The sequence below is a fragment of the Thunnus thynnus genome, chromosome 5 (assembly GCF_963924715.1).
Source record: "Thunnus thynnus chromosome 5, fThuThy2.1, whole genome shotgun sequence".
Classification (NCBI taxonomy): Eukaryota; Metazoa; Chordata; class Actinopteri; order Scombriformes; family Scombridae; genus Thunnus; species Thunnus thynnus.
In genome coordinates, this window is record NC_089521.1 from 8777122 (window position 1) to 8804272 (window position 27151).

At 39.6% G+C, this 27151-nt stretch overlaps 2 protein-coding genes across 3 annotated transcripts; one reads left to right on the forward strand and one right to left on the reverse strand.

The window, feature by feature from the left end:
* Positions 1-698: 698 nt before the first annotated feature.
* e2f4 (E2F transcription factor 4) lies at positions 699-9630 on the reverse strand. Its single transcript, XM_067589058.1, has 11 exons — positions 9192-9630; positions 7303-7412; positions 5945-6106; positions 5220-5263; positions 5050-5114; positions 4769-4957; positions 4405-4492; positions 4085-4231; positions 3719-3766; positions 3552-3596; positions 699-3427 (listed from the first exon to the last, which is right to left on the reverse strand). Exons 1-11 carry the CDS (start codon positions 9354-9356, stop codon positions 3312-3314), a joined length of 1179 nt encoding a protein of 392 aa, XP_067445159.1. The 5' UTR covers positions 9357-9630; the 3' UTR covers positions 699-3311.
* Positions 8762-26791, forward strand: ferry3 (FERRY endosomal RAB5 effector complex subunit 3). 2 transcript variants are annotated; one of them, XM_067589057.1, is made up of 14 exons: positions 8762-9003; positions 12332-12520; positions 13327-13472; positions 14868-15049; positions 15951-16050; positions 16276-16400; positions 18318-18424; positions 18577-18774; positions 19263-19391; positions 20152-20220; positions 20321-20523; positions 23161-23218; positions 23832-23899; positions 25053-26791. In XM_067589057.1, exons 2-14 carry the CDS (start codon positions 12340-12342, stop codon positions 25143-25145), a joined length of 1659 nt encoding a protein of 552 aa, XP_067445158.1. In that variant the 5' UTR covers positions 8762-9003; positions 12332-12339; the 3' UTR covers positions 25146-26791. The 2 variants fall into 2 exon arrangements, with proteins under 2 accessions (XP_067445158.1, XP_067445157.1); XM_067589056.1 differs by lacking the exon at positions 8762-9003 and adding an exon at positions 11678-11785.
* The last annotated feature ends 360 nt before the right edge of the window (positions 26792-27151 follow it).

Consider the following 27151-nt stretch of genomic DNA (forward strand, 5'->3'; position numbering starts at 1 on the left):
CTCCAAGTCTTATTATACAGTACATACTGTATGAATTTCGGTCTGTCAGTGTCTCTCTCTGTAATGATCCAAACCTCCAGAGTCATACATACGAGCCAGCTTCATGTTGACCAGTGGAATTTGAGGGGATAATACACCCTAATCTCAGAATCTTATTACCTACCATCTTGACCGGCTCTTCTTAGATTTGTGGATATTATCAGGCCTCCAAAAAGCAGGCTATGTTAACTTGTTTGATGATTGAATAATAAGCACAATAGAAAAAAGGCTGTATAACCTCAGCTGCAAACATCCCTGAATTCTGCTATCACTGGGGCAAATCAAGTTCTGCCCATTCTGTTTACAGTAGCCTGATGTACTGTCTATAGAAACAAAGTAAATGTTCAGAGCTCCTGTTAACAGCTTTCCTTCTTTTGATACACAATTCAGTATTAAATTAACTATCACAACTCTCATCACATTACCTTCACTTGACTTCGTGCAATAGATTTTTCTTGTAACACAAGAAAGTAACTCATAACTTTGTCTATTTATATTACAGCTCGATTATATCAGCATATCTGAATACTGTTTGATGTTTCTCTGTAAGTTCCACTGAATTTAGCAGCATATTGACAGGAAACCCACACTGAGACACATACACAAATAATAGGACATGTTGCTTAAAAGTAAAGAAAAACGAAGACAACCAGACAATACACAAAGAATACCAAAGTGTTTATTTTGTTTCATTTGATGCAACTACAGCTTAGCAATAGTGAGCCTGTTAAAAGCAGTCTGTAGAACTGAGTCTCACGCGCCAACACACACACAGACATGATTCATTCAACCAAGTTCTGTTGAACTCTCTGGCTGCTCTTTTGAAGGATTAGGCAAACTCACAACACTGTCCAAACACAATGACCGGCTACTGATCAAGGAGTGCATGAGTAGCAACCAATCTGCCCACAGTGATGTAAAGTGCAACGATGAGACAGGATGCTTTGATAAAGCAGGAGGTTTTGTGGATAAATTCCTTAAGTTTTGAAGTGTAGCCCCAAATTAGTAGTAACAATCCTGTAATAATATATCTAGCAGGTATAAAAAAATAAATGCTATTCTATACAGGCAGTAGAGAGAGATATACACAGTACATACTGTACATACACATCATTCAGGGCAAAAACAGGACATTTCTTTTTTTTTTTTTAAACACAAAAATGGATTTTACAGAAGATAGCGCTGTAGAAAGATGAACAATTTTGACATTTGTACTTTAAACAGTCTGACTGGTAACAACTCATCCTGAACTGCTACTCATCACCTGCCCCATGCACAGAGAGAACGATTAGAGTTGGAAAAAAATATCTAATTTTTAGAGTGACAGGCAGTATTTCAATTACCATAAACAGAAAGAGTGAAAAGAAAATAATTGAACGGGATCTGTGCCAGATATACAAAGACGAGCAAAAAAAAAAAGAGCATATTTCATGACGTGACTATATTCACTGCATCAGTAAAATACATCAGAAATACATACATTTCCTTTTACATACAAATTAACTGAGTACAATGGTATTCATATACATACATACATTATAGCTGAAAGATTTTTCTTTTTGGAGAGGGGGTAAAAAGGGGGAAAAAAAAGGTATTCCTCTGACGGTTAAGTTATATATAAATCAAAGCCATTAAAAATCTGCAAGGTCCAACAGTCTAGAGGCAAAATGAAACTGAAAGCCAGCCTCGTTATAATCAAGCCTCTCAGTGTATAAGTGTTAACAATCAACCAGACAGCCATAACGTGTTGCTTACAGGAGACAGTTTCATTCTAACAAGCACCTTTTTTTTTTAGCTTACTGGTTAAAAGACCACATTACCAGTGTCTGCGGACCTTTGTTGCATGTTATACACCCCCCTCTCTACCCATGTTTCCTGTCTCCTTCTCTCTGCACTTTCAACTATCAAATTAAAAAAAAAAAAAAAAAAAAAAGCTTTAAAAACAAAACAAAAAACCCTAAAAGTCATAAAATGTCAGGATTTTATCCGACTAGAAACCTCCCACAAACCCCTGTATTACTTTTTGGTCCTTCAAGCTTCATGTCACAACGTATACTGCTTTAATAGCTCAGCATTACGATCCTCTTTCTCTAACTGGTACACCACAACACTTAAACACTGAAAGGTTTAATTAAGACAAATTCTCATAACTCCCTTGGGATTATAAAACAAGCACTTCATACATTCAGTATGATTAAAAGCACTTTCAACTTTTGCTTCGAGTCTGGTACCTTCTTTTTTATTTGCAAACTATTGCTCTTCCTGTGTTACAAATGTAGTCATTATTATACAATAGTCTGGTGTGCTGGTATTACAAAATATATATTCTCTATGTACATGAGGACAGTGCATATTTAACCAGCTGTGTTTGGACTCATTCAAGCCATGCGTGAGCAGCTGCCGGGTGATAAAGGCTGTTCTCCGTTAGTCTGCCATGACTCTTGACCTGATAGGAAAAGGGTTTCTTTTTTTCCTGAAGACATCTTGACTTAAAGGTGCAGTGTGTAGAATTTAGTGGCATCTAGCGGAACGGACTTGGCAGAAATGAAATATAAAATTCATAAGTATGTTTTAATTAGTGTATAATCCCATGAAAATGAGAATCTTTACCTTAGAATGAGCCCTTTATATCTACATAGGGAGCGGGTCCTCTTCCACGGAGCCCACCATGTTGCACCGCCATGTTTCTACAGTAGCCCAGAAAGAACAAACCACACACTGGCTCTAGAGAGAGCCTTCTGTGTTTTTCGTCACTGTAGGTTCTTCTACATGCTTGGAAGGGGATGGTAAGGGGAGGGCTATTCAGTTGGTTGCAATCTGCAACCTCACCCCTAGGTTCCACTAAATTCTACATACTGGTCCTTTAATAGAGCGTTCAGTACAAAACACACACGCACATACCGGCACTCACGTAAAGTATGCCTACACACATTCATTCACAAGCGCACAGGAAAGCTGATAGAAACATAACGCTTACATACACATCATACACAATAATCCAAAAATATAATTATTTCTCACTTGTTTTGACTCTGTTTCCGTGGAAAAACAGTGAATAAAATGTTTTGTTCTCGCCTGTATTTCTTCACGAGGCTGTACATCAAGCTGCTGTCTGACTGAGCTCAGGCTGAGCTCACAGTGTAAGTGCAGTGGTGTCCTTCACCACTGCACCTCTTCTCAGCTTCACTGTCAGTGGGGGAAAATTTGGAGACAATTAAGGTAGATTAGCATATTTGGGCAACTGTTTCCCACTCTGACAACAATCCTAGGGGTCAGAGGTTGAGAATTGGGACGTCAAAAAGGTCACAAAGGCCTTCTGTTTCATCCAGGTTGTATATGTAGTCGTGATCGCTGGGTGGAGGGGACAGACGGAGGAGAGGCGAGAACACTGGAGGTGAAAAACAGAGAAAGAGATGAGGAATAGATACTGGATGGATAAGAGGAGGTCATGTGAAATTCACATTTTTTTCTTCTCTTTTCCTAGAACTCTACTTCTCCTTTTCCAAACTCACCTTCTGATGACATCAAGTCCTCCAACAGATCTCCACTCATGATCTCTGTGAGAGAGAAAGAAAATATTTGAGTGACTTTAAGTCTACAGGACATTGAGAAAGTGGTACGCAGGTTCCTCACAGCAGAAGAACACATCAAATTTGTCATTTACTAAAGAGACATTTACCTTTTGTTGGATCAAACATTTCAGAGAGCTCTTTGGGAAAGTCCAACACTAGAAAGAAAGCAAAAGGGACATATCAGCAATATAGTCAGTATTTAAGTGTATGATATGAATTAACATTCATTTGTGGGAAGTGGAACAATCCAATTTAATATCTGTATCACTGTGTATGAGATGTGAGCACAATGGCATTATCTGGCACCAAACTTTGGGGGGAAAAATGTACAAAATGTGCCCTAATTAAAATGTAACAGACTATGTCATCCCTGTCTCATCATCTTTACTCTTTGAGTGAGGCGGCCTTTACAAAGCTCCATTTCAAAGAGAGACAGACAGAGGTTCAAAAGAGCTCAGCAACATTTAACTCACATTCAGAGGGATCTGACTTAATTGGTTCAAATACTGCAGAGGCAGAAGAGGACACGGATCCATCCAACGAGGCAGAGGACTGAAGTTGCTGAGTAACTGTAGCGGGTGTGTCTGTTGTTGGGGTGAGAGGCGTGGTGCTTGTTGCTTCTGAAATTAAAAAAAGGTGTGAAGTTTGAGACAACATGCTGTAAATAACCACAAAAATGGTGGTTCTTTGCCTTGTATTACAGTGTTTTACGATGACAGACATTATTCGTAGACAGTAACAAAAGTCCAAGTGTAATAAAAATTTACAACATTTCAGCTCAGTGCGCTCCTACCTGTCACTGCAGCTGTCTGGTTGGCGATTACAGCTGATGTTGTGGCGAGACCAGGTTTTGTAGATGTGGCTGGAGCTGCTTTGGGGGCCTGGAGAGTGAAAAGGAAAGAAAAGGAGGAAAGTGAAGACATTACATGATAAAGAAAAATGCATCTGTAGGATATAAAAAAGCAGAGGTCAGTGTTTTAAATCTTTTTCAAACAACTGTTTATCAATGAAGTAAACTAAGAAAAATTTCACTGCAGTGCATAGATAGTCTTTCATGAATAAAACTCCAGCCTGGGAATACTGCAGGGATTCTATAGTAAACAGTTCGATACATAAACAGTACTGATTGCACAGAGAAAACTAATATCTGTGTGGACCTGGGAGGCAGCAGAGGGCAGCTGGGAGGTAGGCGTCGGTGCTGGGAGGTTTTGAAGGACGTCATCTGGAGGAGGGACGGGCAAAACAACGGGAGAGGCACTGGACGGGTCCTTATTGACCAGCAAAACCTCGATGGGACCAGATGAACTCTTCAGACGTATCTGGTATTTTCTTTGTCCGTTGAGAACCTGGATACACACACAAACACCCAGTCTGAGACATGAGACAAAAAAACAAGTAGATGGACCTGAGGGACATGTAATATGCACATATGACTTACAGCTTCTGGTATGGGCACTTCTAGTTGTGTACCAATGGGAGCACGGATTGCTAGGAGTGTGTCACCTGCGAAAGAAGGACAAGTGAGTGATGAGAGATTGAAACTATGAATGTTGATTATAAACAGTAGAAAAGACAAATGTATATAAATTGAGCATCAGAAAAAAATACCTTTGAAAGCTCCACAGAGGTCTTCATGCTTTACATATGCCATAGTATGAATGTGTTAAGGGTCAATTTGTCATAACCATGTTTGCCAATAAAAAAGAAAAAAACATCTCAATAGACATTTGCACATTGGCACACATAACTGGTATTCTGTAAAGCCATTAGTAAAAGTCACTTCATCTCCAGGATGTTTGGTTAACCGAGGCCATGATGTTTAACTGAATACTTCAGATTTATTGAGTGAGCAGAACAGAGAGCCTCAATAAGAGCTCTGTGTTCAACGGAGCTGGCAGAGTCTGGGGGGATGTATGCCCAGGATTATCCCCTATGAGATGCCAGATGGTGTTCAGATTGGATATGTGTTTCACTGTCATGTTGTGTCTACTGTTGCTCTGTGCCACTGAGTGCCAAACGCACGTATCAAAATACTGACCATGAATGGTTTTCACAAAGCATTCATCACAAAACGTCTATGAGCCTGCAAATTCACTGAATATTTTCCCTCGACAAGTGTAAGTTACCAGCAAGATAATGTCCAGATGAGGTTTTCATTAGAGCTTCAATAGCTCTACTGAAAGATCAAAATACACAGAAAGAATCATGTGATTAAGAAAACTGCAGAATAACCTGTCACATCACATCAGTGCTGATCATGGGACACATCACTAAAACACAATTACCAGCTGTAACATGCACGTAAATACACAAGACTGTGAAGTGAAGGATATGGGCTGTTGTTGGAGTCGTCTGTGACATTCTTGATGCTCTGTTGGACCCAGACTCTCTGCTGGTCCAGCTCGTTTTCCCTGAGAGCCAGGTCATCTAACTCAGCCTTCAGATCAATCAGCTTATCAGCTATCTCCCTGGTGTTGCAGCCTGGACCTACACCCCTGAAACACAAAAGGCAAATACCGTATGTGGTCATGTACAGACAGTCGGCAAAGATGAAGAGGTTTCACTCACTCATGACAACACATGCTGTTTTTCATCAACACCCTGCTTTGTATTAAAACAGATAAACATCCTCATCCATTTTCTTGTGGCTACTTATTCATCTTTCTTGAATCAGGACTGCAGCTGCATTGATGGGAGACATTCCTTTTTTTACCACAAATATTGTTATTACCACACAGACCTTAACGTTAATTGTTTTCCTATGAATGATGACTATAAATAAAAAGGGGTCACTATTCCTACACAGTTGATTTGATGTGGACCCTGACCCTGTAATTACCACTGACAGTTTGTAATTTTGCCTCAAAGTAATTGATTTTTGATTGATTTGAAATCCAATGTTCTTGATGACGGAGCCAAAACAATGAAAAAAAAAAAAGTGCCACTGTCTAAACACGTAGCAGCTGAAATATAAATGCACAGCGCTGAGCAAAACCATTTAGACATTTCCCTGTACATTTCACCTCTCACCAAGAGGATGTAGCAGTACACCTACTACAGACAGGTGTTTCTCTATTGTTCATGCGATGTTGTTATAGCATAGTTATGATACTGTTGATTGTAGAATTATTACAGTAAAGTGAAAAATACAACATACACATGAGCATGTGTCATGCCAACAGATATTCTGATTTGTTTCATGACTTCACGCTCTTCTGTTCAACAGTCATTTTATCTACTGTTACAACTCACATACAGTCCCGGACTGATGACCATGTTTGTCACACAAGCAAACATAAGAATGCACAAGAAAAAACGTGACATCAACAATTAGTACTGTGATTCTTCAGATGAATCAGCTTCTCAGCCATTTGTTTGTAGCTATAATATGTACGTGCTCTCTAACAAAATGAAAGTGGTTTGATGGTTTGGTCAGCGTACTTGCTGCTAGACACGCTTGATGGTTTAGTCTTCTCAAAACCAACGAGCAGTTCCCTCACTGAGATGAAGACCATATTAGGTTGGAGAAAAATTTAAATTTAATGAGATCTACCTTGTGGAGGTGTTTTTTTAAATTTAAAATTTAAAATGACCATTTAGATTTGTCTTCTCATGGAGAATCCTTTTTATTTTGGCACTTATTTAGACAATTTTTCCACCTTTGGAGAATAAAAATAAACCGTGGACTCACTTCCATTGGATACTGTTCTTGGATTTCTTCTCTATTAGTCCAATTCCCTCCAGCACATTAGTGATGTCGTAAATTCGTCGCTTCTGCCGCACTGCCAAGGTGTCTGCTGCCTGGATGACAGGACAAAAGCAATGGAAAATACAACAGTGATTACTAGCATCTCCTTTAAAAAGGTTCGTAGCAAAAGACACTGACGCTGTATCTCTACCAACAGGTCCTGCACCCTGCAAATAAAAACTATCTGGTTTCACCAAATATAACGAGTGTCATTTATATTTCCTTCCTAGCCCAAGTATTGTGCCTACTTAGTGTTTTACAAACTAATGATAACCATATGGCTGGTGCTGATAAGTCTAGGCTTTGTCATGTATGCACTGCAGTCCAAGACCTACTGAATTACGACCAGTAAACCATAGGGATGCTTTAAAAAACACAGTTTACATAACAAAATCTTGTTATTCACAAATGCAAAACAAATGTAAAGACTTCTATTTCAGTGTGGCAGTTGGCAGGAGGGTTCACAGGTGGCTAAGGCAAATTCTTTACCTCTTTCCGCAATGTGAACATATACACAGACACCTGCCAGAGAAGAGTGCTGTTTATCAGTACAAAGCTAACTTATCTCACTGTTTTTTTTTTTACTTTCTAAAAAGGCTTTCATGGGGTCAAAAAATGTGTTATAACAGATTAATCTCACCAATCGCCAACATTACAGCTTACATCTCATAATAGTAAAAAAAAAAAAGTTAATTTTTCTATTTCATCGAAGGGAGAGAGACTAAACTGGTTTTGGTTTTATTTTTTTTAGCAGGTAAAAAAGAGAATGAAAGAGAAAGAAATATACGCATTAAAAGTCTGGTATTTTATCTATCTGCGACATACTTGAGCGTCAACAGCCAATGAAGCCAATCTGTCATGTCATAGAGGCCACCGTGAAAAGAAAACTGTTCTATTAAAGAAACCGCAATGCTTGGCTGGTCAAGCACCCATCTGGTTTGCTCATCAATTCAATTCCAATGTTTTAACTGAATGGATGGTTAAAAACATGGATGCCAATGTTTTTCAAGTATTTGTATTACAACTTGACAAGTGTATGTTTTGATAAGTCTTGGCTGCAGGTTAAAACCCATTTTACTAGCTTATTAAACGTTAGTGACACTGGCTGAAAAGACCAATACACTTGAACCATATGTATCTTATTAGAAGTAAACACTATCTAGCTCTTTAAGTAACTTTAACAGGCTCTGACACACAGCCTGCTCTGCAAGTTGGATTTTAGTTTTCTTGTGGTTGTTAATGTGACATTTAAAAAGCTATTTTAATGCAGTCCTAGACTGCTGTTAGTGGAGAACAGTGCTAACATTGAATAATGCACTTTTAATCGAAACGTTACTCCACCATTGTTAAAGTATAGGCTACGTCTTTGAAGTAACCCTTGAAAACCATCTAAGTGAATGCAAGTCGTTAAGTGACAAGGACATTGTCAATCAGGAAAAAAGTTGTTCATGTGTGAAGATGCAGTGGCGTTAGCTCAAAAGGGAACGACAAAAGCTGACCCACTTTTAAAACTTTGAATCTGCAGGGGGCAGTCTGAAAAGTTGACCAGGCAGTGTCCTCAAAGTTCAGTTTGTAACCTTACAGCGCTCCCCTTCGAGAAACGTAAGAAATACTACGACACAGCATTTAAGTGACGGTTAGAAGGTAAGTTAACCCAGGCGTATACAAACTGCAAAGCCATATGATAAGAGCTATCGCCCATTCAAATTAGCCTGTCACCAAGCTAGGCTAGGCTAGCAGGCAGGCTAGCGAAACTGCATGTAACCTAACGACAGCAGGCAGCTCAAAATGACATGTGCTAGCTAACAACAAAGACTGGCTTGCATGCTCACAGCTTTCAGATCCAACACTCCGTCCTTCGCCTCCTGCAGTAAAGTCACAAACTTGGTCGTGAGCAGCCCGAGGCTCTTTTCGTGCCTGCTCGGGGTCTGTGGCTGCAGCGAGTCTCCCACAGCTCCCAGTTCGCCTCTGTTACTGGCCGACTCCAGCTCCATCATCACCCGGGACCAGCTCCGTACTTCCCCCCCCTGCCTCCCCGACCAAACCCCGGCCAGCGAGCCCAGGAAAAGCACGCCCAAACCCCGCAGTCAGACAAACAGAAGGCCGGTGAAAGTGTGCAGCAGATAAACAGGTGGTTAACGACGTAGTCCGACCAGGTTTGCCCCAAATTATTTCACTAAATCGACGTGAACAGGCTGAGTGTGGTAATTCAATGAGCAAGCAGTCGGTAGGAGAGCCGTTGGCCACGCGAGGTATGACGGGACGGTTCAACCGGCGGAGGGAGCATCTGCCAATAACTACACCATCTCAAAAGCGTATAAGATAACAAGAGTGTGTTTATGAAAAACGCACTAAGTAAATAACATTTTCTAATCTACTGATCGATGTTCATTGTGGTTATCGATCGATAAACTACAAGGATTATGAGTTATTTTGTTTTTTATAGCCGAAAAATAAGGGTTATCGGGACTGTTATAGTAGCTCTATTTGTACACATTCCCTTACCCACTCAAACTTGAAGAAAACACACGCACGCGTCTATGAGCGTGCATACATACACGCACAGACACTACGCGCGCGCGCGCGCGCGCGCGCACACACACACACACACACTCATCAACATTTTCTAGACATATCAAATAAAAAAAGCCATACACTTGTTTTTTTTAAGCATTTATGGGGACAAAACTTGAGTATTGAGTATTTTCCAAATGCATGTCCTATAGGCTACGTTGTGCAGTAGTCAGTGAGAGACTGGGCTCGTCACTAAAACAGTCAAGCATGTAGTGCACAGATAATGTTAAAACTTATTTTTTAGCAGATGTTTATTAGATTATATGCAATATCAAGAATATAAATAAATAAATGCGCAAATAAGTAATCAAACTACCACCGTACAGCTCTAAAGCAAGTCACGGTTAAGTTCAACTACCGTTTTACATCAGAAACACATTTATCTAAAACATGTGCAATTGAGAAAGTAATATTATTTTAAGTATAAACTTTTTAAAAATCTGATTAAAAGGGAAATGGGAAATCTTCTCTTCTCGTGTCTTCTCTTCTCTTCTTGGAATAGCATCAACATTACAAGGAATGTTGATGGTCGTATATAAACGTCACTTTATATGTCCATCAGTTTTTTGGGGGTGTAAATGAACTCGTTTGCTTGCTAATAAACATTTTGATACTAATGGAATATATCTCGAGTATGTAGTCCTCAAGAATACAGTGTAATTGATTTGGAAATCACAGATTCATGGAATTGAGATACTTTGAAAAGTCATCTTTTTTTATAAGTGGGCTGCATAATAGAAGTGAATCAGCTGATAAGATTGTAGCGCCCTCTTAGAGAGAAGAGAAACATCAATATAGGGGATAGATATCCAACCTTTACTTCAGAGATCATGATAATTATGATAGAACATCATCATTATGACGCCATTCCTTGTTAAACATTAAGGATCATTATTATTATTTATTCTAATTATTTATTGTCATTCTTTTTTGGCATTATTTATTGTGAGGTATTAAGGGGCATGGTGTTGCAGTTGCAGTTTTTTTGAGGGAGTCTATCCAAAACAGCAATATCGCTGGAAAGGACCACGACGCTGAAGTCAGCTGCCGATTCAGGGTTAAGGGAAGTTAAAACTTAAGGGAAGGGAAGATTACCAAAGAGACTCATTAAAACACAGCTTCAGATGTGTGAAACCTTTATTCTATTTGTGAAAACTGAAAAAAGATTTCACTGCTTTTTCGCCCATCCATCCCACATCAGACCAGATCCAGAGAAACCACTATACTTAGACCTGTCAAATCTGGACTAGATTATTACTATTTGACAGGTCTAAGTATAGTGGTTTTTGATCTGGATCTGGTCTAATGTGGTCTGGATGGAGAAATATCAGTGAAATCTCACTTTTTTCAGTTTCAGACCTGAGTGAGAGAATATTTTTGGTCATTTTCCTATCTGATAAATAAGATGATATACCTTCTCCACGACGTTAGTATTCCCTTACCTTCAGTTTTGCTGTAGGCGGCTGGAAGACAACCATCTCTTTTCTTTTACTTTCATTCATAAACCAATTGAGCAGTTTGGCCAGCAGGGGGCGGTACTGCCTAAGAAAAACATTCTTGTAAATTAAACTTGGGTACTTTAGGTATGATTCGTGACTCTGTACTTCTGCTTTGTGTTTGAATTTTTTTTTTTAAATACCCAAATAAAAAATAACCTATACACCTTAATGAACTCATCAAGCTTTCAGGCTCATACTATAGTAGTTCTGATGTACAATTGAAAACATAAATAAAACAGCTGGAGTCGCGAAACTGCTATTTCTGTCACATGTTACACTGAAGCAGTCAGCTGACTGAACCAAACACCAGAGCTGTCTGTGCAACAGGAAATACTACATTCACCCACACTCAGGTAAATCTGCATCTCATAAGATTTATTTCTTCACTAAATAAATGAAAAAAATGTGGCCAGCTATACATATTCACGACAGATTCCACCACATTCAGTTCATTAGTTTTAGCTTCCTAGCTAAACGTTAGCTTTGCTGCTACATGAACGATGACAGGCTAAACGGAGCTGCCAATTGATTACAATCAGCTAATAACGAACACTTACTGATTTTAGCACATGCAAAAATGCCATTGACTTGGATTATTACTAGTAGCTGGTAATTTCATTGTTAAGCAAAAGCTGTTGCTGTATATGTAGGTAACGTTATTAATGGAAAAAGTCTTTGTGACCGTGAGAAGATGATGTGGGCATGTCTTTATTGATGATAGGCTTCACTTAGCGTTCATGATCGACCATTAGACTTTTAGAGTCTATCAAATGGGGACTGATGGACAAATTTAAGGAAAACTGAACATTTGTCTCGCTCCATGTGAACATTATTTCTACATAGAGACTTTAAAGTATATCACTTTCATTCGTATGTAAGTACTGACTTCTGTTTTTCAGCTTAGACCATGAAGAAGAACAAAGGAAAAGCCAACAGCACAGCTGAGAAGGAGTTTGTGTTTGAGTTCCGGGCAGGGAAACACAACTGTGTCCTCAAAGTACCCCTGCAGTTCCCTGTTCAAGAGAACATCAGTGACCTTCATGGACGCCTGATGCTGCTGCATAAAATACCCTGTTACATAGAAAATGGTGAGTGCTGCCCTCAATAAAAGTAGATCAGTTTCACAACTATTTGCTAAAGTGAATTTGTCAAATGAATTACATAAATCCCCCTTTCCCTTTTAGTCCTAACATCAGCCATCTACCGTAAAGCCTAAACACAAGTATTTATTTGGGGAAACCTGTCAGTGGTTGTACGCGGCCTGGCAGAAAACGTTCTAGCCAGACACTGTTAATGTCAAACGTACCTTTCACTCCCGAAATTGACAAATCATTAAAAATGTGTACATTCTGATTGATAAGGGATCATATTTGTCACAATCTACTCTTATATCAGACACTAGCGCTGAACACTGAATTGATGTTTGGTGACTGCAAAAATGAGCAATCCTTGATAAACGTAGTTATAAATACATATAATCTATCTTTAAGTATTTTTATTGTATTAACATAAAATTAAATTAAATTCCCGAAACCACATTTAATGTAGAAATGTAGGAAAGCAAAAACAGTGAAAGGGTTATTAATGTTATTAGTACATTTGGAGTGATGCAGGACCCCCAAACTACTCTGTAACGCCCCCCTAAAGTCTGTAAACCAAATCTACACAGTTGGAGAAGAAACGTCAGATTCTGTTTGTTTGAAATGAATCTAATCCAATAATTTTCTCCACATGTCTTCCTGGGAAAGGGAAAATATGGTCAGACTGCATGCTGTTTGTGTGAAACCATAAAGGAAGGAACTGATCCAGCATATTGTTTCTACAGTGTCCAACTTGGTTTGTGCAGAAATGAAAACCTTTTGTTAAACGTCTTTTTTTTTTGCTCTTCTCTTAGAGCTAAAAGCGTCGCTTTCCAACTTCATCGAGAACGAGACCATTCTGGATTATGACAGGGAGGCGGAACTGGCCCTGCAGAGACTCACGACAGGAGATGTGGATGTAAACCAGCTCGCCAACGCATGGACCAGGTCTTATGTAGAGGTGACACATTTCAGTATGTTATTGTGCTTAAAACTAACATCAGAGTTTCTATTAGCTATTAGCAGTTTACAGCACAAGCACACCATGTCTGTAATCTTTTTAATTAAAATTCAGTGGTTCATGAATAATTATACGTAAAGTAAGTGAGCGACCACAATTGATTCTACACACAAATTACTAAAAAAGTAAGATATTTCTATAAGAATAGAAGAATAATTTGGACAACATGTATTCTTGACAGGTGTTCCAAAAAGTTAATTCCAGACACCAGCTGCTTAACACACCCTGATCGTATATCCACTACTCCATGTTTGTGTAGTAGCGCAGCACAGCGTTTCGGAAGTGTCGTCGGTATGCTCCTGATAACTTCGGGGCAGTCACGGATCATTAAAGTAATTTAAAGAGAAGTAGTGCAGCGAGTTAACAAACTGACTATTCAGGAATTCTGGAGAAGAAAAAAAAAACTCATTACATGAGCCTGTTTGCTACATTTAGTGTCTCACTTACTCATTTCACTTGGTTACACTCGGATGCGTTTCTTCCCAGAGATCCAATATGTGGTGGCGGATGCACATAGTTGAAAACAGAGTCATCACTTTTACCTTATTGATCAATAAAGAAAAAAAAAAGAAGAAACAAGCAGAGAGATAGATGTAGACTTTGTGGGTTTGTAATTAAATTGAGCACAGTCTTCTCACTGACACATTTCTTTGAAAGCGAGTGTCTCTTATTTCAACTTTAGAGAGGAGAAATAAGATCATTTGGTTTAACACTTCAAAGTTCAGGAGTCTAAACTCGGCTGTAACCTGCCCAGGCATTTATAAAAAGACTTGGGCTGCCGTAGCCTGTGCTGTGAAGCCCCTCTGGCCCACTGCTCTCGGTCATTTAGGACTGGCTAACCGTTAACGTTTTACTGCAGTCACACAGAAATACACATGGAAGCTTTCCAGTGTCCGTCATGTTTGTGGCTCAAAGATTCCTGAGCCTGTATAAATAGAGGAGTTTCAGATTCTGAATACTGTTCTGTTGCTTTTCTAATTATGGATGTGATACATCAACTGACCTGGTTTATTTAGCAAAGCATAACATCGAAGAAAAAAAAAAGTGTAGCATATTTTCCATTTCTTTCTTCCTCTTTTGCCTTCTTCTTAACACAGTGAAGATTTAGTCTTCCTCTAAATATTGAGAATTGTACTCTCACCTTTTCTACTGGAAATTCACCTTTACTCACAACATGCTGCAGATCATCACCCACAATGGCAGTTTTAGTTTCATGCAGACAACAAACCCTTCAATTTAGACTCTGCAGCCTGATGACGCCCCCCAAAAATGTAAATTCTCACAGCTAATTGCCATTTTGAGGTACTCATTTTCCCTCTTCTGTCGCCATCTCAGACGACTCTGGAGCACGCTCGGCCTGAAGAGCCCAGTTGGGATGAGGACTTTGCCGATGTTTATCATGAGCTGATCCACTCCCCTGCCTCCGATACCCTTCTAAACCTGGAGCACAACTACTTTGTTAGCATCTCCGAGCTCATCAGTGAGAGAGACATGGAGATTAAGAAGCTACAGGAGAGGTTGGTATTAGGGATTATTGCCTGGAACCAGGATCCATGGTTGTCCTGCACATACTGTATTCCTCCAGATCTTTTTTTTCTTCTTTTTTTAATACCACAGCATTTATAGCCTAAACTAGTTTGCAATGCCCGTCCCTAGATGGGCTTTTAAAATACATAAAACTCAACAGTAAAATACATATGAAACTACACAAGACTCAACAATATATACAGTATCTGTACATTTAAGCACAAAACTCAACAATACATATGCATATATTACAAAACGAAACTCAACAACAAAGCAGCAGAAAACACACACAACTCATGAACAAACATACCATAAAAGTTTCATCAAACAAGAAGAACCAAATCACTCATGACTGCATGACTGATCCCTCTTTAAAAACTGTTTCAGTTTGAGTTTAAAATGTTCCCAGTCATGATCCATTTTGAGCTCTGTAGGTAAAGAGTTCCACATGTTAATCCCCCAAACAGAAAAAGCCGTCTGTCCAAATGAGGATTTACAAAAGGGCACCTTGCAATTCCCAGTAGACGCACCTCCTGTTATTGAGCCAGAAACCCTGAGAGCTTCCATTACATCACTGAGCACCTGAGGATCCCGAGTATTTAAGCATTTATAGATGAGGTTAAGGTTAGTGAATTAAATACCATACATGCATACACAAAGAAACATGTGAGAGGGCAATGGTGCCTCTACACAAAGTAGATTTTATTATGGCAAATCAGTTATTGTCTTCATTTAAGTCATCCTACCTCAGGTTTTCTCAATCTCTAATGGAACCGTATGTCAGTTACCTGTCATGGAAACAGCTCATTTCTGGTACTCATAAATTGTACGGATGGTGATGCATTTACTCATGGGTCTAATCAAATCAATGAATATTTTCCTGTCTGGCAGGCAAGCAGCAGAAATGGACAAAGTGATGCATGAGCTGGGGAATACTTTGAGTGACCAGGATGTAAATGCGGTGGCCTCTCAACACTTTGATGCACAGCAGGTAAAAAAGAAAAGAAAAGAAGCTGGAGTGCTCCGTAGCCTGTAGCAGTGTTAAAACCAGGTGCGCCTTGATCTCAGTGCAGAGCCAATGATATCATTTCACTACAGATATTTCAAGCACAGTTTCAATTTATCTTAGTCTTCCCAGTCAGAATATGCTGTGTGTGTGTCTATCCCAGTTGAATTAAAGTTCCTCGGTGTTTGACATCGTTTCTTCTTTGAACAGGTGTTGGAGAACAAGTGGGCCAGTGAGCTGAAGCAAGTGACTAGTATACAAAAGCAGGAGTATCAGGAGTGGGTCATCAAACTGCACCAGGACCTGAGGAAATCCAACAACAGCAGCCAGATTAAGTGAGTTTTTCTTCATGTACTCGTGTGTACACAATAAAAAAAAACACAAGAAAAACCTGTTACAATATTATATTTGTGTGTGTGTGTGTGAAGTGAAGCACAACCTTTGTTTGTGTATGCACGTGTGTAATCTAAAGGCATCCTTCACACCCATACGCACCTGAACAGCCTCTTTCAGTTCTGTGACAATCCCACTTATTCTTTCCAATCTCAGGGTGAAACACAAACAGTTGATTCAAGATAATGAACACTGGAGTCAGGTGCTTACTCTTGTTTGGTAGAAAAAGAGAAAAGCTGCCGTGCAGATAAGGATGAATTCAATGTGCAGATGCAGCAGCTCGGAGCGTAACTGTCAAAAGGCAGCGTCGGAGCGCCACGTCTTTATTCACTGACGGTGTGCCATCAGCAGTCCAGGGGTCTGGGCTCATATGGGCTGTGAGGTTTAAGTTCAGTCTATTTGTCAAGTGATTAAGCGTTGAAGTAGAGTGAATATTAAACTTTAAACTAACACTGGCACACTAGGGGCGCCCTGGTTGCCTAATGGTTAAGGCGTATACCATATAACTGCAACGTCCATGGTTTGATTCCCGGCCAGGGACCCTTGTTGCATAACACACCTCTCTCTCTTCCCTTTTTTCCTGTCTTGCTACACTGACTCTCAAATAAAGGCAAAATGCCAAAAAAATAATCCTTAAAAAAACAAAACAACATTGACAAAATAGGCTGATTAGAAGAAAAAAAGGAAGGAAGCCGGGGAGTAGCTGGGTAGCAGAATCTAAACGAAAACAGCAAAAACTTGTTTTATTGACTCATAAAAGGAGATGAAACAAAATAAAATGCTGTGTTCTTTTATGGGAATTGTATTGCTGTTTGGCTCTTGACTACAGATGAAACTGACCCTTCACTGACAGGATCTCAACAGGATCTAATCCACAACATGACACGTCTGCCGGCCCTTTGAAGTACATGTTACATTTATATAGAAATTGAAGTAATTACAAGAAATCAAAAACACATATTAGTCAGACTGATGCTGAGCTTTGCAGTATCAGTAATTACTGCTATCGTGGGATAAGAAGTGAAAAAAAAAAAAGTCTAATGGTGGAGAACAGTAATGTAACCCAGCAGAGTGGTGGTTTACATTTAGGTTTCACGCTCCTCTGCATATATTAGATAATCCATCAAAAGACAGACACTGCCTCCACCTGTAAGCTAAGAGCTTTGTAGACAAAAATGTGCTGACCCTGCATCACTTTTCTTTAATTATGAATATCATTATCTTGTTATGTGTGGGAAGAATTCAATACATTCTACATCAGCACTCAGAGCACTTTATAAATATGCATTTTTAGTTAAAGCCGTACGCCAGAAAAGAAAACAGCAAACAGCATTAATGTTGGCTTTTTCATTCCTTTTGATACTGTTTCTTATTTTTTTTGCTAACAAATGTGTTGTAACTTAAAAAAAAAAAAGAATGAAAGAATGAATCCAGATAACTAACATGCCGAATAATTGTTTTGAATTGTTTATAACATTAATATCTGGGACTAATCTACTACGTTATTGCCTTTCATCTATTGTCATCTGGTTTATTGTCTGCAGAAGTAACCACAAAACTGCTACGATCACAAAAATACTCGTTACTTTTTTTGCGAGGGTGCATTTTTCCTTTTATCATTGTGAACAGCGCATCATAAAACCCATCATGTCTCGTTCAGGGTGATTAAAAACTCCTTAAAAATAAAATAATAATAAAATACTCAAATACAACCATAACAGTTTATTTGCTTTCTCTTGGGATGAAACCTGAATGAAACTCTTCAGTGTTTTCTTGGACCTATAAAACATGCATTTCATATACTGTTTTTGATATATATTAGTTATAGTTATTGATTTGTTTGCACGATTGATTTCCAGTGAGGAGATCAAGGTGCAGCCTAGCCAGCTGTCAGAGCTGGCGGACTCTGGGGCCAGGATGTTTGAGGAGCAGCTTCAGCTGGAGGAGAGCTTCACCATACACCTCGGTACTTAACATCTAACATATGTAGTGTTAATACAGTTTTGTGACAGCTGACTTATCAGTTACCATGTTCATAAAACACTTTTATTCTATTTTTTAGACACAGTATAGATGCGACCTATAATATGTATCTTTATTTGCTATTTTTTTGTCCAGGTGCACAACTGAAGACCATGCACAACCTGCGGCTGGTCCGGGCAGACGTGCTGGATTTCTGTAAGCACCGTCGGCACGGCAGCAGTGGAACGAAGCTGCGGAGGCTACAGACGGCCCTTTCTCTCTACTCCTCCTCACTCTGTGGTCTGGTGCTGTTGGTAGACAACAGGGTCAACTCATACAGCGGCATCAAGAGAGGTCCGATTACATGTCGTGTATATAATAAAATATAATGTAATGTTTTGATGGTGTACAGAGAGATGTTTTCTTATCACCTGGGTGACCAAAGGTGCGGTGCAGTTGTGTAACCATATTTTTGTTGTAGCATGATAAGACTTGTTTTTTTTAGCAGATTCATGCTCGGTGATCAGCATGTTTACATTTTTCACAATATGTCTGGCAGTACTTTGTTATATTTTGGCACCAGTGGATTGTAACATGTTTATTTTGATCCCACTCATGACTCATTCTGATTGTCTCTCCCCTTTGCAGTGAGAACAACACTAGTCTTTCACACCTCTGTAGATGTTTACTTTAAACACTCCATTCACCTTTTTTTTTTTTCATTATCTAGAGAGGGAGTATGGATACATCATTACAGAGATAAGCTCTGGCTTGATTTTTTTTAAAGTCAGAGGAACTTTTTATGCATCATTTCATCCTTGACCTCCTTTTTGTTGAACCAGACTTTGCAACAGTGGCGAAGGAGTGCACAGACTTCCACTTTCCCTGCCTGGAGGAGCAGCTGGAGGAGGTGCAGCAGGTGGTGCTCTATGCCAGAGCCCAGCGGAGCAGCAAACAGAAAGACCAACCTGGTTAGACTTTTGGCTGCTCCTTGGTTCTCAACGTCACCACAGCTGTGATATAGACAGAACATTGCACAGAGGGACTTTACAGAATAAAACTGATTACTCCAGACAGCCAGAATACCCTCTTTTAGCCAGCTATGCGTTATAAAATGCTTTACTAATACTGTTATTCATGGCCTTGTTTAACTGTGCAGCAGTGATACATGTCTGCCGTGCCAGCTCCGAGTGGTTGGAGTTGTTTGTTTTGCCTTACTTCCTCCGACTCACTTTGATGATGATCCCTGAAGTTATCTGATTTGATGTTTAGCTGATACTAGACAAGAAAGAGCCTTTTTAGCTCTTATCTTATATTAGCTCTTACATGAGGAATATGAGAATAAAAAATTTAAACTCTTTTCAAATAACACGAACTGAAGGGGAGTAACTAAAATGCATGATTGTAACAGTGTTGCAGTACGTGAATGTAACACTCTGAAGGCCTTTTACAGAGTCGGAGAATGTCAAAAACAAGCCAGCCGTATGAGAAAGGAGTGAAATATGTCAGGAAGTAGAGAACACATCACGGCTAATGCGCTGATGGAAAATCTGTGTCCAGATCCTTATCACAGCAGAGCTTGAGTGCTTCATTGAGTAGAGCTTTGTATAGAAACATTCTTGCTAGTTTACAAGCCTTTCATGGAAAGTAGAGCTGCCGTCGCCAAAGTATCTAGTTTGTAGTTTTTGCATACTGATAAACGCTGTATTGTTCACTTCTATGTCTGTACAGAGATTCCAAGAAACGGAGGTGATGATAAAAGCAAAAATGTTGAAAGAAATCCCTCGAACATCTTACCAGGTAATGATTATCAAAATATTTTTTACTTTTTTATTGATCCTACATTGTAAGCTGTCGTTTTTTACAGTGCATCATTTGTACCCGCTGTCTCTTCCTCAAGGTGAGTTTTACATCTCGCGGCACTCCAACCTGTCAGAGGTCCACGTCGTCTTCCACCTGTGCGTGGACGACAACGTGCGTTCGGGGAACATCACGGCCCGGGACCCGGCCATCATGGGTCTGAGAAACATTCTGAAAGTCTGCTGCACTCATGACATTACCACCGTCACAGTCCCTCTGCTGCTGGTCCATGACATGTCGGAGGTAAGAGTAGCTGCCAACACAAATTGGAAATCCTACAGCTCCATTTTAGCCTTCTCCCAAACTGCAATCCATCTTTGTGTGGCTCTACAAACTGTGTACAAAGTTCATCAGATTAATGCATTGTCATGAAGAAAATACAGTGCCTAGTAAAGTAAATGTTTGAGTTGGACAGTACAATTGTTTGCCTACCTAACATTTGACATGAACAGATTAGGAGTTACAGTGTAACCATGAATGCCAACTAACACTGGATATTGAGTTTTTGTGGAGTTTGAGGCCCAGTGGTTTAGACGCATACCATGTAATAACAGTAGTATTAATCAGACTGATTCAGAATTTTGAAAAACATCGAAAAAGAAAAAAACTGCTTGAGTTGGTGGTGGGTGAAGTTTCCAAGATCTTAACCATCAGTCACAATCTCTGGCCTTTCATTCCTCCTGTGCTTGTTTATGCACCGTATCCCTCAGCTGTGGTCTGGCTTGACAAGCACTGGCTGTGAATTTCACCCTGCAACTGAACATTTCCCAGGTTTAAAACCAGGAGGGCAAAGTAGAGAGTCGTGAACTATTCTGTTTACTTAGTACCTCAGCGTGTGTGTGTACAGCAGTCGCTCTGTACTCACACAGTAGGGGAACGCAACAGAGGGAGCCTTCAGTGGTTGACGAACTGACCCCGAATCCAGATGAGTTCAGGTGGATTTTTTCTTTTATATCTGAAGAAAATCTTGGACATTAAAATTGTATTTTATTTGATCAGCTAAAAATAATTAGAATTGGGATTTTCTTTTAACTCAAATAGCAGCTTGATCAGATTTCTCCAACTGATTAAAAATGAAAACCCAATAAAACGAGAATCCCTTAAGGTGGAAAGCAAACTCTCAACAAGCCTCTGGCTGGCATGCACTCATGCCACAACATGCCCAGCGCTATTTTTCTTCTCATGTCTAATCAAGGGTCTGTTTACATAACCAAAGTCTTCTAACTTTTTGAAGCCTCAGGAACCAGAGGATCTTTAATTGATAGCTTCTGGTTTTACATCAAAACTTTCCATCTGTCGTCTGCTTCTCGGTCTCCTTTCCCGTGTATAGTGAAGATGTTTGCCTGTTTGTACAAGCCTATTCTTATGTTTTTGGTTGTTAAAACAACTGGCATGGTTTGTCTATATGAAGTACAGACTGCAATCAAAATACAACAGGGCTGTGCCTCTTATTCTTATTTTTGGATGTTTTTTTTCCCTTCGTGAGCAACACAGGGGGAAGGAACACCGACGAACTGCTTCATGACACAACACGCTACGTGATTAAAAGTTTGTGGAGAGGAAATAGAAAACAATTGAAACCAATTTAGGGAGCCAGTTTTAGGACAATGACTCATTTTCACAACTGTTATGTTCATTTTTCCTGGTTTTAAGAAATGCATTTCTTTGCCTCAATGACTTGGCAGCGACCACTGCTGCTTTTAGTGTCGCTGTGAACAGCAACAGCTAATTCAACTGTTTAGCAGCACTAGCTTCAGTCATAATGAAAAACTTGCCAATGCGTCAAAGACCCATTGCTCAAGCCTGTGCAGTTTATCTCCAGAGTAAACCAGTAAGTTTGTGACGCAGTTGACATGGGCCCGAACATAAGACTCACACCCCTGCCTCCAGTTCCTTGTTGACTTGGGATGGGTGCGACAGATTTCTCAGTGGGTGAAAGGCTGTGTTGTGTTTGTGTGGCTGTGGCTTTACCTGTCTGACACTCCTCGCTGTGAGCAAAGATGGACTGCAGAGATGACTACCTGCTGAGGTCATTGCGTGCAGCCAGCAGCCTGCAGCCTGGCACACTCAAAACTGAAGGGAGATGACATAGAAGCGGCGTACACAGTTTGCAGGGGGACATTAATACAGTTGCATTTGTAAAACCTGCTCAGAATGTGCTCAAACGTGGTCACCTGACAGGATTCTTTGTGTTTGACCCAGTTAATATGTAATATATACAGAATCTTATTTTCGTAACTGTGTAACACTCTGTGCTCTGTGTGAGGTAGTGTTGTTCGTACGCCTGCGTGAAACCAAGCACATTATGCAATATATCACTATTTTAATGCCAATGCCAACAACACAATTTGCTGCACATTGTTGACATTGAACACTATTTTTTATTGTGTTTTGAACAAGTTACAGCACAGAAAATAATCATAACTGTATGAGGGTGATTCATACACTAGATGTATTTGATATGATACAATTATATGCAGCAGGAAAGCTTTTAAAAAATATAAACACATAAAGAGTCACATAATTATGTGAATAAATGAATAAATATATATATTCAATTTAAAAATGTGGATTCCCTCCCAAAAAAACTTCTGTCCCATAAATTTAAAAGATGTAAATAAATAATAAAAATAACGATGGTAACAGCACCTAATTTTCTAGTCTGTTTAAAATACTTTATAAATGCTAATCATGTTTGGTAAAATGTATCCTCCTGTCCTTTTAATGAAATTTTTATTTTCTCTAATTTTACGTACATTATTACTTCTCTCATCCAATTTCCTGTTAAGCAGAATCAGTCTCTAACAGATGTTTTATATGTTTTAAACACGACTAATAAAATGATCGTGTGGTTTTCTGTGTCTTGTTTTCTCTCTGCAGGAGATGACCATACCGTGGTGTCTTAAGAGAGCCGAGCTGGTGTTCAAATGTGTCAAAGGTAAGATGAGAAATATGAAATGATCCGTGAAAACAAGAAAAGATTAGAAATTAAATGTGCTCTGTTTTCTCAATGTCTGTTCCATGTTTTTATCATTTATGAACTTATGATGCTTTAGTTAGAGCTGTATCTTAAAAACTCAATTGACAACAAGACACATGAAAACTGTCAAAACAGACATTTGCATATAACTGCCCATATATAAACATGACACCTGACAAGATGCAGTATTCCCAGCTGAAAATCAGAGATCTATCCAAGTTTTCATCTAAAACATGAAAATTGGACTCATCAGGTCTTGTTTTTGGTTTCCTCAAAGTCAATGTGCAAAGACTTGAGTTGAAATCATTTTTTGAAGAGACACTATATACTATAAATACTATAACAATGTAGATAAAAAATATAACATCTTGTAAGAAGTACAAATCCCTTAAACTTCCCCTTAATTGGTAAAATCCTTTCTCTTTTGCTCAGTCCTCTATTGGTTCTCGTACTGAAAGCATTTACACATCTCTGTACAGTTGTCTTGCCTGGAGTGCACCAAAAATCACAGATTTTTTTTTTCCTTTGCAAAGTTACAGTTACTCTCAAATTCAACCTTTTTCATTGGCAGGCTTCATGATGGAGATGGCCTCGTGGGATGGAGGTATATCACGCACAGTCCAGTTTCTAGTGCCCAAGGTGAGATCAGACTGCTCTACCTATATTCATGCTTTCACAGCTTATAGCTTAGGTGACACACAAGCATCCTTTGAGCGATCGCCTGCCAGCAAAGCTCTACGTTAATTCAACAGAAATGTATACTTAAGGCCTCACATGTACGTAAGATCACAAAAGGCACACCTGGCCTCGCAGTACATACCTTTGAATGCAGGCAGAGCAGAGAGACTGTTTGAAAAGCATGCAATAAATCATAGATTACAGAGCTTTGGCTTCTGTTGACCAGTGTTTACACTGCTCTGATAAAGGAAAGTTGGGAGACTCAGCCACATAAATGTATGATAAGAAGTGGGATTAATGTACAGCTTTCCCCCCACTGAGGTGTGATCTTGACTAGACTTTACTTGGAAATTCAGGTCTAACCTTTTATTTTATAAACATGAAAAAGTCATGTGAAAAGCATCATTTTGCTCCATGTTCTCGCTGGGTGAAGCATAACTGCTGTTTTATTTTTGGCTTAGCTGGATGTTGTATACCTATAGCGTCTGTGGTTTGTCATGCAATAGCATGATATTATGCTGACAGGTGACAGTGGCATCAAAAGCTCCGACTGTATCGGCTTCCTGTCAGCTCACATGCTCAGACACCATTCGAAATAGCACTTCTGACTGAAACAACATTGTTTTCTACGCTTCAAAGAGACACGGTGGCTAAATATATATACGCTACGTGTTTGTGTGCGGCTGAATGATGCGCGTGTGTCTGCGTCTGTGCTTAAAGATTAATACTTAACATTCTTATTTGACGGGTGGCGATGCTTAGAGCTACACGGTATGTCCCCAGTTAAAGTCACAGTCGCTGAAAGCTCACATCATTCCAGCATCTTCTTGACTACTGTTCCCTGAAGAAAACACCCTGTGATGTTAAACTAAAGGGCACCACAGGGGCTGTTAACACTTGGCTGTACACACAATGTTCATATGTATCATTGTTTTCAAGGGCATAGTTTCATCTGCTTTAAAAAAAAAAAAGGGTTGATTGGTCCCTTTCCACTGTCACAATGTGTGGACTGAAAATGTGTAGACAAGAGCTGTTTTTTTTACATTTGTGCTGACGAGATCTCCTTATTTCTCACTAAGCCTGACTGTCTTTTTGTGTCTCTTTGTATTGCCAGAGTATCTCAGAGGAAATGTTCTACCAGTTGAGCAACATGCTGCCTCAGATCTTCCGTGTCTCCTCCACCCTAACTCTCACTTCAAAGCACTGAAGGACAGTGACGTGCCACATCGCACCCACAAGGCACGACGCCAACGGCACGCTGTATGTGTTTTGATTATGTTTTAGTTGTCATTCTGAAAACGAAAGGAACTGAAGATTAAGGAAGCGGAGATTTGAAAAGGTAGCACATGAGATGATGGTCAAAATGTTGCGGTTGCACTTACAGATGAGGTGCAAAAAGGATTTTTTTAAATGATGGATATTTTTGCCTCTTCTAATGATACACACGCTGTAACTCTTGGTGAAAGAGGACTGGATTCGGTGGCTTACCAAAGCAGCTGCTGCAATTATCATTTCAAATCTCCAGGGTGCGGTCCTAGTGACAGTTTTATGACATCATGACATCAGCAGCCAGAGCTCAAGTATTTTTTAGTTTTCCCTTAAAGCTGCAATCTGTAACTTTCCACATGTTCAAACTTCAACTGGCTGGTAGGCAGTGAAAGTATCATCGACCGAGAAGAGTTGAATGTGAATGCACAATGTTGTTTACTGAAGGGATAAAGTTGGATGGAATCGGCACCTTGAATTGAACGGGTGCGACCCAACATAACCTCTCCAACCATGCTAAATGTGACTTTTGTAGTGTTTCAGTTCACGCTACCAAAGTTGTATATAATAATAGTGTGTTGATTTAAGTGAAAAACATCATGGCTCATCTCAGCTTTAAAGCTGATTTTTTAGTTTTGATGCATCAAGTCACTGTGAACGTTACATTTCACCTGTTGAATATTCATGAATCAGTCATGATGGATGAACCACGAAGTTCAGCCGTCACATGTGATTTAGCGGTCTAATCCCGTGGGTGATCGGCTTCATGTTTGGGGGGTGGGTGGTCCACAGAGAAGTGACGTGAACTTTGCTCTTCTAGTCCTTAAGAGAAATTGCATTGCTGCAAAGATGAGCAATATGCAGGTGTTTTTATGCTGCATTGCAGTGAGTTGTAGTGAGGGTCACGCTTTATGCGAGTGTGTGCGTGTGTGTGTGTGTGTGTGCGTGTGTGCACGTGTGTGTGTGGTGCCTCCCCTCTACCTCTGTAACAGCAGATGGCACTGTTCTGAAAGACAAAGATGTGAAAAGGGGGACTACACAGACACTTACACACTCTTCTTATTGAAAGAGAGAAAGTTTCCTGAAGGGTTTAGTCCGCTTCCATCATGAGCAAGTACAGCCTCATTAATCTTGTGTTTCCAGTGTTAAATGTTTGTCAAATGTGTCGAACACTTGAACCTACTCATATGAGCATTCTGTATATTTACTGTATATGTTTACATTTTTATGTTTTAATTAAAAAAAAAAGTAACACACTGATTTGATGTAAATTCCTCATGAAAACCATCATGACAGGGTTTCACATTTTGGATGATTACGTTTTCTTCCCCCCGCCCTTCTGCCAACAGTGATGCACTTCCAGTGGCATTTGGTTCAGCGTTTAATTTAGGGTTGATGGGTTATCCACAGGCGCATAATCTCTCTGAAGTTAATAATCCATGTCATTCATTGGAATTACTCCTGCACATCTAATGATGGCCTATAAGCCATTTCAGACAGACTGAAATCAATTCAGCTTGTCAGAAAGTTTGCCACAGCCACGTTCAGCAGTGGCATTAGGATGATTAAAAGAGTGTAGCAATCAAAGCCAGTCGCCTCCTCTTCTTTCAAGATAAATAAAATGGCCAGCAGCCCTGAGAGAGTTATGGGATTTCTTAATAGCTTCATGTTGAAACCTGCAACTGTTTATATCACACTGCCATGCTGAGAACCCACAAAATTGTAAGAATATGTATTGCTGAGTGTTTGGCATTCTTGGAATTGGTCTCAGTGGCCTGGAGTGTTGGGTTTCCATGGGCAAAGGGTCCAGGGTGCTGATTCAGCACGATAGTTAAGCTCTCTCCTCTCTGTGTGCTGTACACGTGTTTGAAAAATGATTAGACAAACATATTAACATTCACAAACTGGACATGAAAAGTATTCATTCATATCGAAGTGAGGGCAACT